The sequence below is a fragment of the Vicia villosa genome, unplaced genomic scaffold, assembly GCF_029867415.1.
Source record: "Vicia villosa cultivar HV-30 ecotype Madison, WI unplaced genomic scaffold, Vvil1.0 scaffold8, whole genome shotgun sequence".
Taxonomy (NCBI): Eukaryota; Viridiplantae; Streptophyta; class Magnoliopsida; order Fabales; family Fabaceae; genus Vicia; species Vicia villosa.
In genome coordinates, this window is record NW_026706811.1 from 112871 (window position 1) to 124904 (window position 12034).

Sequence of the window (12034 nt, forward strand, 5' to 3'; positions counted from 1 at the left end):
TTAAAAATAAAATATATATTTCGAAGTTGGCAACTTTTTCCTCTGGCGATTTCCGGCAACCGTGTTGGCGATTTCCGAGCAAGAGTAGCATATCCGTAACGGCGTAGGGAGCGGCGTTAGGATTCCTAGTTTCATCTTTCTACAAGCGGGAGAACGCGACCTGAACTGGTTTAAACTCCTAGCCTTAGGGTTAGGGACCAGTTTTCAGGGAGGGTTTAACTGCTTGAATACTTGCTGAGAATGGGAAGGGGACGCGGACGGCCGAAGAAAAAGGTGTCTTCACCCACGTCCAAACCTCTGGAACTGGAATTGGAAACGGAGAGAAGTGATTCTACTATTGAGGGGAAGAGTGGAGATGAGAAATTGAAGCGAGATGAAGAGGATAAACGAGATGTCAGTACGCATAACAAAGGTAGAGAGACTGAAATTAAGCGTGATGAATCCCCAAAAAAGTTATGGGTTGATGTCATTAGTGGGAATAGGGTACCAGAGAATGGGCTGGCGATTGAATTTGTTGCCCCAACAATGGTGGATGGAGAAGCCCAGGTGGAGATTGAAATTGATGATGTTGTCCAAGAGATGCAGTACTGGGAAGCTTCATTGATTATGTATGCGATGGGGAAGGACCTGAGCATGTATGCGGTGAAACAATTCATGGGTCGAGCCTGGAACCATATTCAACTACCTAACATTTTCTATAATGAAGAGGGTTTTTTCATATTGAAGTTCAGGTCTATTGAGGATAAAGACTTGATATTGATGAAAGGTCCTTATACGATACACAATGTGCCAATGATACTGAGGGATTGGTCACCAGACTTTAACTTCAAGAGGGACAGTATTCGTACACTACCGTTATGGGTGAAACTACCTCAGTTACCGCTGCACTTGTGGGGAGCGAGAAGCTTGGGGAAAATCGGAAGCGTGATAGGGAAACCGCTGTATACTGATGAATGTACAGCTAACAAACTAAGGGTGTCGTATGCTCGAATCTTAGTAGAAGTGGATATAACCCTGAAACAGCGAGACCATGTGATGATAAAGGATAGGGATGGGAAAATGATCAAGCAAGTCGTGGAATTCGAATGGAAACCAAAATACTGCGGAACTTGTCTAAAAACAGGTCATGATTGTCAGAATGAGATTGTCAAGAACAATAAGGTTTGGCAGGAGAAGAAATCGGATGTGATAGTGACCCAAAAGGAAGTTGAAAAGCAGACTTTGGATGTGGTTATAACTCCAGGAGGGCAACTTCCTTGGACCCAGGTTGGAAGTAGTGGAAGAGGTAAAGGTAAGACTGCTATTGCTGAGGCAGTTAATAGTTCTGTTGATTTCAGTAGCCTAAATGGATTTCAGACACTAGGGGGATGGCAGGATCCTGGTGGAAGTGGTCAATGATTATCTCGTGGAACGTGAGGGGGATGAATAATGCTGGTAAATGTCGTGAGATTTCCTCCCGTCTCAATAACATGAGGCCAGCAATTGGGATTCTTGTGGAAACTAGAGTTAAGAAAGCGAAAGCCGTCAACATCCGAAATAAAATGGGCAACCAATGGAGGTTCTTGGATAACTACTCTCACCACGAAAATGGCAGAGTCTGGGTGTGCTGGGATGTGAATAAAGTGAAGGTAGAGTTTGTGTCTTGCACGGAGCAATTAATCCATCTTCGTGTATACAAGTTAAATGGTGATTTCAAAACATGGTGTACGGCGGTATATGCTATGAGCACGTTGGAGAAAAGGAGGCGTTTATGGAAGGATATAGAACAACTGCACCTCTCTGTGCAGGGTCCCTGGTTTGTATTGGGGGATTTTAATAATGTGTGTCATGTCCAGGATAGAATTGGTGGCAAGATGGTACAGGAAAGTGAGTATGATGATCTGAAAAACATGATGGAGGTCACTGAGCTGGTGGAGAAAGACAGTATAGGGGACTATTTTACTTGGTTTAATAAACACTCAAGTAACCCGATATATTCCAGAATTGACAGAGTGTTAGGGAACATGGATTGGCACACACAAAACATATCTACTGTGCTAAAAGTCTGTGATGCAGGGATATCGGATCATGCTTTGTTATGTTTAGAGGACCAATGTCAAACGGTGCCCAGGAAGAGGAGCTTTAAATTCCAGAACATTGTGACAACCACGGAAGGTTATTTGGAGGCAGTCAAGCAGGATTGGTACAAACCTCAAGCTGGTTCGGCTATGCTGAAGATATGGAGGAAATTGCAGAGACTCCAAAAAGTGATTAATCAGTTAAGTCAGCCTTTCAGAGATATTACGTCCCAACTGGTTAAAACAAGAGAGAAGCTGAAAATGGTCCAAGAAAATCTGAGCCAAGATAAACAGAATGCTGAATGTATTATGGAGGCCAAAAAGCTGACAGAAGAAGTGATAAGATTGAACAACATTGAGGAGCATATACTGCAGCAAAGATCCAAGGTCGAATGGCTTAAATTGGGGGATGGTAATAATAGATTTTTCTATGCTGCCCTGCAAAATAAGCTGAAGCAAAATAAAATTCAAACTATGACAAGAGAGGATGGAAATGTGTTAACTACTCAGGATGAATTTGAAGCTGAGGTGTTGGATTATTATGGTAAAATTGTGGGGTGTAAGGAGGAAAACCTGAAGGGTGTGAATATTGTAGCATTGAGACAAGGAAAACAATTGAATAGGGATCTCAGGGAGATGCTGGAAGCGCCTGTCACAGAGTTGGAAATTAAAAATGCTCTTGAAGGCATTAAAGATAATTCAGCCCCGGGTATAGACGGATATGGTGCGAAATTCTACAAGGCCTCTTGGGACATAATTAAACATGATGTTATTGAAGCTGTACAAGAGTTTTTTGTCCAGGAAAAAATGTTCAAAGCGGTGAATTGCACGTTGGTCACCCTGATCCCAAAAACCGATAATGCTACGATGGCCAAAGAATTCCGACCAATATCCTGCTGCACTGTGCTCTATAAAATAATCTCCAAGATACTTACAGTGAGAATGAGTAAGGTATTAAGGAGTATTATTGATGATAGCCAAGCGGCGTTCACTCCTGGTCTAAATATACACGACCACATCCTACTTGCGTTTGAACTAATCAAAGGGTATAATACGAAAACTGGACCGCCTAAGGGAATGATTCAAATGGATCTGCAGAAGGCATACGATACTGTCGACTGGGGGGCGCTTGAAGGTATTCTGAGAGAGTTAAATTTCCCTCATAAGTTTATTCGGTGGGTAATGCTGGCAGTATCTACAGTCTCGTTTAGGTACCGCATCAATGGTGAAAGCTCACAAATCCTTCGCGCAAACCGTGGGTTACGACAAGGAGATCCGCTATCCCCGTTGTTATTTGTACTGGTGATGGAGTATTTGTACAGAATCTTGCAGAATATGGCTAAAAACAACCCTTTCAAATTTCACCACAAGTGTGAAAAACTGAAAGTGATTAATTTGAGTTTTGCGGACGATGTGCTGATTTTCTCGCGGGGTGAGCCTGAGTCTGTGAAGATGGTTATGAAGGCCTTCCAGGAGTTCTCTTTGTCCACGGGGCTGGTAGTAAATCCAAACAAGTGCAAAGTGTTTTTTGGTAATGTGGAGGAAGACCACCAACGTGAAATCAGGCGGTTGACTAATTTTTCTAATGGCTCGCTTCCATTTCGTTACCTGGGCATTCCGTTGAGTGGCAAGAAGCTGCAGACCCATGATTGTATGGCATTGGTGGAAAAAGTGATGAAGAGAATAACTCATTGGAGTGCACGGCTGCTTAGTCTTGCGGGCAGGATGCAATTGATAAAGAGTGTGCTGTTTGCGCTAGCTAACTTCTGGCTGCAATGCCTCCCAATGCCTAAGAGTGTTATTAAAGAGATTGAGGCTAGGTGCAAATCCTTCTTCTGGGCCGGGACGGATAAAATAACTCGGAAAAGTCCGATTGCGTGGAAACGAGTCTGTACCCCAAAGAAACAAGGTGGAATGAATGTGATTGACCTTTCGGACTGGAACAAAGCTTGCCTTCTAAAGCTCTTGTGGAATTTGAGTGGTAAAAGAGACAGTTTATGGGTAAAGTGGGTGCACGCTTATTACTTGAAGGGAGTTGATGTGATGGAGGTTCCGATCCGTTCGACATGTTCATGGATACTTAAGGCCATCCTTACTCAAAGAGAGGGCATGGACAATAATCAAAAGTGGATCAATACTCTACAGCAACAGAAATTCTGCACTGGAGGTATGTATAGAGAGGTTAAAGTACAGTATCCTTTTGTACCGTGGAGGAAACTTATGTATGGAAATGCGGCGAGACCACGTGCTCTTTTCATAACGTGGATGGCGTGTAACAACCGCCTTGCAACCAAGGAACGCTTACACCGGTTTGGTCTAGTGGATAATAACAATTGTGTTTTTTGTGGGCAAACTGACACTTTAGACCACCTCTTTTTCTATTGTACACCTATGAGAGTGATCTGGGCAAAAGTTTTGAACTGGTTAGGAGTTACGCACCAGCCTGGGCATTGGTCTGAAGAACTTAAATGGATGATCACGCAGAGCAGAGGGAAAGGATGGAAAGCTGCCATTCTGAAATGTGCGTTTGCAGAAACTATCTACGAAGCGTGGAGATTCCGAAATGAAATCTGTTTTGGGAAACATACGGATAGTTCGTTAGTTGACAGTAGAATTATAGACAGCGTAGTTTATCGCATTTGGATGAAGCCTCAATTGAGGAAACATATTAGCAAAATTATGATGCCTTAGTTTATTAGACTAGGATGGATAGCTGGATCCTATGGGATCGCTTGGCTGTAATATGTTTTGGCTTAATAAAATTCTTTATTTCTCCACAAAAAAAAAAAAATAAAAAATAAAAAATAAAAAATAAAAAATAAAAAATAAAAATAAAAAATAAAAAATAAAATATATTTTCGTTCAAAATAGTATATGTATTTTATTCAAAACAGTATATAATAAGAAATAATATATTATTTGGTTTATAAAAATCCTAATATTATTTTATAATCTTACTCAGTCAAATATACCAAGTGGCATATAGTTATAATATATTTAAAAATATTCCACGAATTAATGATATAAATCCTAAAATATATATTAATGAAAATATATATTAGATTTACAAAAGTGTGATATATATATATATATATATATATATATATATATATATATATATATATATATATATATATATATATATATATATATATATATATATATATATATATATATATATATATTAATTTTTATTTTTTTAAACAATTTAATATTCTTATGTAAATATTATATTATTTATAATTACTAAAATATTTTATAATTGATAAAATATTATATCATTTATAATTACTAAAATATTTTATAATTGATAAAATATTATATTAATTATCCTGAAAATACTTATAAATATTTACAATCTAAATATAAACAAATTTGTTATGTATTTTATAAAAATTAATATTAATTACATCTGTATCATAATATTTTTAAAATGTATTTATTAGTGGACTTTAATTTATTAAAATCATTATTTTATAAATAATTAAATTATAAAACTTGTGCAACTATGATAATTTACCAAGTTCTAAATTCACATCAATTTCCCTCTTTAGCTCATCAATTGGATCACAATTCACAATAACCGTTTTACCATCTTCCACCAACAATATTACAACAACCTCCTCTCTCACCACCAATCAAAAACCTCCGCGTGTCAAACTTTTCCCGCCAAAAACCAAAACGAAACCATAACTACTCTGTAACTAGCACCAGAAACTAACTTGACTTTCAGATCAACAATGGCTTCCATCACCGCCACCGTCACCATCACACTGTTAACATTCTCTCTCCTCCTATCTCTCTCTTCCTCCCACCCTTCCTCCACCATTCTCGACGCCGCCGAAATCCTCTCAACCTCCGGTTTCGAAGCCATGGCACTCAACCTCGAACTCGCTTCCCATACTCTCCTCGCTCGCCGCCAATCTCACTCCTTAACCGTTTTTGCTCCAACTAACTTCGCCTTCAACCAGATCCCTCAGCTTCCTCTCTCTCTCCTCCGTTACCATCTCCTCCCTCACGCTTTCTCTCTCCATAGTCTCAGATCTCTCCCTTACGGCGCCAACATCGCCACTCTCCTCCCCGGTCACTCCCTCACCGTCACAACCTCAAACCGTAGACTCTCCATCAACAATGTTACCGTTAATCCAACGCCTCTACTCGCTGACGATTATCTCGTTATTTTTCAAACGGAAACCTTCTTCGATCCTTATTTCCAACTTCCTCGTCCTTCCTCCGGCGCTTGTTTTCCAGAAAAAAAGAGTTCCGGCAAGAACAGAGACGGATTCAGTTTCCGTGTCGGATCTAAGCGGTTAATCTCTGATTCGTCGACATTTTCTTTCATGGAAGCTAGCAGTGCTTTGAGATCGAGAGGCTCCTCTATTATGGCGTCGTTTCTTGATATGCAGTTTCTAGGTCTTAAAGAACGTCCTGATCAGATAACACTGTTTGCGCCGATGGATGAAGCTATGGCGAGCCACGTCGGAAACATAACTGAATATTCCGATATCCTTCGCCGTCACCTCGTGCCTTGTAAGATCATGTGGAATCAATTGGTTACGTTGGAGGAAGGAACGTTGATCTCGACTTATCAGAGAGGATTCACATTGAATGTTACTAAAACTCATGCTAGTAGTGACTTGCTTTTGCTTAATAATGGAGTTCCAGTGATTTTCCCTGATTTGTATAACAGTGATTGGCTTGTTGTTCATGGAATCGGAGATATTCTTTTGGATACTACGATTACAGCAGAATCTGTTCAGCATGCAGAATCTGTTCAGCATGCAGAATCGTCTTCGTCTAAGTTTGATCATCATCATCACAAAAATCATCATCATCACGATCGTGCTTACAATCCTGCAGAACACTCCCACTTCTCTGCATTTCATTAGGTGATTAATTCGTGACTCTATTTTTTCTTGCATTTTAATTTTAGATTCCGAATTTAGTTTTTCATTCCATTTTACACTGGCAAGCACGATTATATGATATAGTATTGATTAGAAAAGAATAAGAACGTTGTGATGTTAACCGATTACCAGTTTACCATGCTATGGCTTTGTGTGCATTACTATTGCTGCTATCAATTTGTGATTATCAGATTTTAAAACTAAATTTTTTTTTTATGAATTTGATTAGAGCCTCTTATTAGATTTTCTTGTTAATAAAATAAAACTCAATAGATTTTGACCATTTATGCTTTCAAGAAGATATAAATTTAATTTCAAAATATTGATTTTCCCCATAGTAGCAACTTAAATATAATTGCAGTTTCAAATGCAATTGCAATTTAAATTTCCATAAGAAAAATATAATTTCTTCATAGATGCTATTGTAGATTTAAAATTTTTTTTTATATAATTTTATGTAGATACAAAATCTACGACGAATGCAATTTCAGATTCTAAATTATACTAAATCTACAAAACTACAAGGTGAATTCTTATCTACCCAACTAAAAAAGTTGGGTAAGTTTACCTCCTTTGTAAAAAGCTTTGGAAACAACAAATATTTATAGTTTTTTAATGAATAGTTAAATGTGTTAAATTAGATGGAATAATGTGATTGGTTGGAGGTACACTACTCAACTTTTTGTGATGGGTAATGAAGTTGTCCCCAAACTACAATTGCAACTTCATATGCAATTGCAATTTAAAATCATATGGGCACTATCAAAATTCTTCATAGATAATAATTTATTTTTAGACAAAAAGTAGTTATCTTTCGGCTCACAAACGAATACTAGTATATACGTTGTGTACCACCATTGATGAAATGAGATACCATTATTGTTATTTTATTTTGTTGAGTTTTAATAAATGAGAGAACTGAGAAGAGAAATATATAAAAAATTGAGAATGTTGGTTTGGCTGTGAAAATAACAATTATTCTTCCCAAGGTTTTGAAAAATATTTGTCACTATACAAGAATGCCTTTTCTATTGCGCTGCTTGTTATTTCTTTAATAAACTATATCTGTAAAATATTTGTCTCTCTATAGACAAGATTATCTGTGCATATCATCCCAATAAACTATATCTCGAAAGTTTATACTTTTATTACTAATGAATCTACAAATACATACCTCAAATGTATAATCTTGATGCAAAAGAAAACGTATCTATCATAATAATCTAGTAAACGATAAATATGACTTAGAAATTTAACCTTTTCTTTTTACGCTTGAGTTGCACTTCCCTCAAACAAATTGTGCGATTAAATCATATTTCCTACTAATAGATAGAAGTTGTATTTCCCATACATTACTTCTAGTATTCTGAAAAACATTTTCTTTTACTAAACTGAATCAAGGATCTCAAGTTCAAATTACACCATTCAGTAAAACGCCCATGAAAACCAAACATTTTAATAAGAACCAACTCGAACTATAAATGAACATAAAAACATATGCTTATAAGGTAGATGAGAATTGTCAATTGCTTCAACTAATTACTTTACTTAAAAACAGATAAGGCGGAAGAAAGAAAAAAGAAAAAGTTTGAAGGAAAAATAAAGCAACACAAAGACAGTTGCAGATCTTCCGGCTTTGGTTGGATAATAAAGAGGGCACAAAGAGTTATGGAGAGGACAAAGTCCACCTTGTCTAGTCAAAATCCATAGCAAAAAGAAAAAAAGCTTAAAAATGCCCTATTTGTTGAGTATCTTAGATTCCTCACTTCAGAATCAGGGCCAGAGATCCAAAGAAATCTTCTCAATGCTGCAAAAATATAAAAATGTCAAATTCTGGGGGTAGAAATTAATGGATGTTTTGAAAAAGTGAACTTCAGAAACTATGTATATACCCTATTTCTTGCAAGCAAGAATTCCTTCTTCTACATTGTTTGTTACAGTATACTGCTATAGCTCTATAACTAAAGACTTGCCAAAACAACAAAAATTGTAAATATAACCCAAATTTATCTTACAAATACCTCAGGCTCAGTAGGTTTGGCTTCTTCAGCTTTTATGCTGTCCTCACCTGCAGGAGACATTAACTTTTAGAGCTTCTTTATAGTAGGTTTAGTTCCAAGTGTCCAAACCAAATAACAAGAGCTTAATTATGCAGTTTACTGGGAGTGATTCACTTGACTCTTGAAATATTACAACTTTGGTTTCCAGAATAGTTTATCCAATAGCAGACAGTTTCTTACTTTCTATTCATCATGTTTTCAATCGCAGATGGCAGACAAGCAGTTTATTTAAATTATGCTATGCTACAGCAACAAAGAAATACCATAGCCACATTCGACAACATTTAGTGCTAAATCACATACCGCAAAACAATAGCAATATTATTTCACTACACTATAGCATGTAACACTGATAAATCTACCATTTGACAACAATGATGCATCCTAATTTAATTTTCTGACAAGGTTGGGTAACAAGTCATTGAGTGGATGGTAACTATTATTATTGCAGTGATTTTAAACGAATTAACTTGGTGGACAATGGGGAGCATTTGTCCCCAACAGTACTTGGAATGGAAACCTAAGCAACGATATATCTACCTATAATTTACTAATGACCCTCTGAATAAATAAACTGAGTATTTACCAACCACTCCAGTGTATTAGACATCACCATTTAGCAGCATACAGTTTGATATTCACTAATTTACTCAGGCAAAATTCAGAAGAATCTTAAATTCAAGTGCTAGTCGTTATCTCTTACCTCCATCCTCTGGTAAATCAGAGGTCCAGAGGGTCAGGTTGTCTCTCAACAACTGCATGATCAAAGTGCTGTCCTTGTATGACTCTTCACTCAAGGTATCCAACTCTGCAATCGCCTCATCAAAAGCTTGTTTGGCCAAATGGCAAGCCCTGTAAGTTTTAGTAATGACAATGAGACAAGAGCTAGAAACAAAAGTAATGGACATAGTATTAGAAATGTTGAAATCCAATTACTTACCTTTCAGGAGAGTTCATAATCTCATAATAAAAGACAGAGAAGTTGAGTGCAAGTCCAAGACGAATTGGATGTGTTGATGGAAGATCAGTGTTTGCAGTGGCTGAAGCAGCCTAATAATCAAAATAATTGAGAAAATCAAGCAAAAACACAATATATAGATAATATCAGAAATCGTTTATCATTGAACCCGCTTAGTTCTGAAATACAAGATATCAAACAAACCTCATATCCTTTAAGTGACTGCTCAGCAGCCTCTTTCCTTTCTTGGTCAGTCTTGAACTCAGCAAGATACCGGAAATAATCACCTTTCCTGCATCAAAAGAAGCAAAAGGAAATCAGGGGTGCAGAGCCAAAATATGTGTGAGCGAATAAGAGATGAGCAGAATATGTTGAAGAGTATGAGATTATGTCATAATATCTCAATATTATCTTAGAGTATCTTAAATTATCTTGAGTAAGTTGAGTCAGTTTTCATATTTCTTAGTTCTTAAAGTGACTTCTTCACTATACAACTATTTTAAGAAAATATGTAAACAAGGGCTAGTGTTTAGTCTTTGGTATCATATCATATCATCAATTGTATTAACCTATGATATATAACTAATTACAATTCAAAGACTGTCTCAAACCCTAAATAGAAAATAAACTCACAAATCCAGTAAGTAACTCGTTCATAACATGAGACTCCTTGTAGAACCGAGACTAAATCATGAAAATGATACTCAAACCATCACGTTGATAGCAAATATTTAAGCCACGGTAGAAAAAAACAGTCATACAGATTCTATGTTGATAGATCTGTGATATCTTTAAATCCAAGAACACTAAATATATCAAGTGGATTTCAATTAATAAATCAAGTAGTACAGAAGCACAGTGTAGCAACACGACTCACATCTTATGATAGAAAACATTAGCTTCTGCCGAGGTGGAAGAAGGAACCAAGTGCTGGTCAATAATAGTCAGAATGTCACCACAGATTTTGGAGAGTTCCTCCTCAACCTTTTGGCAGTAACTCTTGATCAGTTTAACATTGTGCTCATTACCCTTAGACTCTTCCTTCTGCTCAATCGATGACATAATACGCCAAGAGGCTCTCCTTGCACCAATGACATTTTTATATCCAACCGAGAGAAGGTTCCTCTCTTCCACAGTTAGTTCAACATCAAGTTTCGCAACTTTCTTCATACATTCAACCATCTCTGCATAATACAAACAATTATTCAGAACTGTCGACAATTTTGATTGAAAATTATAAACAGTTTCCAACAAGAATTTACTCGCAATCACCGTGCATTATGTCATCAATTACATCAACTATTAAATTTCCTAACAACATCTGAGATTACTCATTTTACCAATTTAGGAGATCCAATTTTGTTCCATATCTAAGCAGCAAATCTAACACAATGACACAAGAATAAAAACAACTACAAGTAAAGTCTAAACTAATTCAAATCTAAAAATTCAATCTAGAAACTAACTGATCTATAAACAATGATAAATACAATAACCAAATCCAAAAATCAAATCTTTTGCATCTCAACACACATTTCAAACTCATCCAAACAAAACCAACAAACAGATCTAGAACAATGCAGCATAAAAAACACAAACCTAATTAATAAAACAACAAAACAAAGAGCATACCTTCATATCTTTCAGCCTGTTCGGAAAGCTTGGCCATGTAAACTTGGGTCTCTCTCTCTTTCTCGGCGGACATTGTGTCGTTACAGAGAGAGATCGGAAAAGTAAGAGAGAAACTTAAAGGGGGCGAGGAAGAAGAAGAATGAGAAATGGGATGATGCGAGAGAGAAGGGAGAGAAGGGTGAAGTAGTTATATAGTGGTTGGATTATCGAGCTTGTTACAAGGGTCAAAGGAAGACTGGAATCTGAACCGTTGGATGTAATTGTTTGAAAGAAGAAGCGCGCAAATCGTGATGGGTAGTAAAAGCGAGTGGGAGAGAGACAACATTGCTTATATGTAATAATAACTTTATGACGTACAAAGTACTGTTTGTTTTTATTGTTTGAATCAATCCTTTAACACTAATCGATAATGTTCAAAAT

General features: G+C 36.8%; 3 protein-coding genes across 3 annotated transcripts; 2 read left to right on the forward strand and 1 right to left on the reverse strand.

Annotated features, from left to right (window-relative positions):
• The first annotated feature begins 240 nt into the window (after nucleotides 1–240).
• LOC131643216 (uncharacterized) lies at nucleotides 241–1398 on the forward strand. The gene has a single exon (XM_058913371.1). It carries the CDS (start codon nucleotides 241–243, stop codon nucleotides 1396–1398), a length of 1158 nt encoding a protein of 385 aa, XP_058769354.1.
• A 4399-nt stretch (nucleotides 1399–5797) lies between these two features.
• LOC131643217 (putative fasciclin-like arabinogalactan protein 20) lies at nucleotides 5798–7025 on the forward strand. Its single transcript, XM_058913373.1, has one exon. It carries the CDS (start codon nucleotides 5798–5800, stop codon nucleotides 6944–6946), a length of 1149 nt encoding a protein of 382 aa, XP_058769356.1. The 3' UTR covers nucleotides 6947–7025.
• Nucleotides 7026–8417: 1392 nt separating this feature from the next.
• On the reverse strand, nucleotides 8418–11827 carry LOC131643170 (14-3-3-like protein GF14 iota). Its single transcript, XM_058913322.1, has 7 exons — nucleotides 11615–11827; nucleotides 10860–11166; nucleotides 10187–10274; nucleotides 9965–10074; nucleotides 9728–9876; nucleotides 8986–9032; nucleotides 8418–8771 (listed from the first exon to the last, which is right to left on the reverse strand). The coding sequence occupies exons 1-7, from the start codon at nucleotides 11685–11687 to the stop codon at nucleotides 8766–8768; spliced, it is 780 nt and encodes a 259-aa protein (XP_058769305.1). The 5' UTR covers nucleotides 11688–11827; the 3' UTR covers nucleotides 8418–8765.
• Nucleotides 11828–12034: the final 207 nt, after the last annotated feature.

Bases quoted from the DNA above. Each gene is read 5' to 3' on its own strand.
- LOC131643216 (XM_058913371.1), top strand. From the start codon at position 241: ATGGGAAGGGGACGCGGACGGCCGAAGAAAAAGGTGTCTTCACCCACG.
- LOC131643217 (XM_058913373.1), top strand. From the start codon at position 5,798: ATGGCTTCCATCACCGCCACCGTCACCATCACACTGTTAACATTCTCT.
- LOC131643170 (XM_058913322.1), bottom strand. From the start codon at position 11,687: ATGTCCGCCGAGAAAGAGAGAGAGACCCAAGTTTACATGGCCAAGCTT. The intron at 10,275-10,859 runs GTGAGTCGTGTT...CTTTTGATGCAG, and splicing joins AATGTTTTCTATCATAAGAT to GAAAGGTGATTATTTCCGGT. The intron at 9,033-9,727 runs GTAAGAGATAAC...TGTCTCCTGCAG, and splicing joins TGATTTACCAGAGGATGGAG to GTGAGGACAGCATAAAAGCT.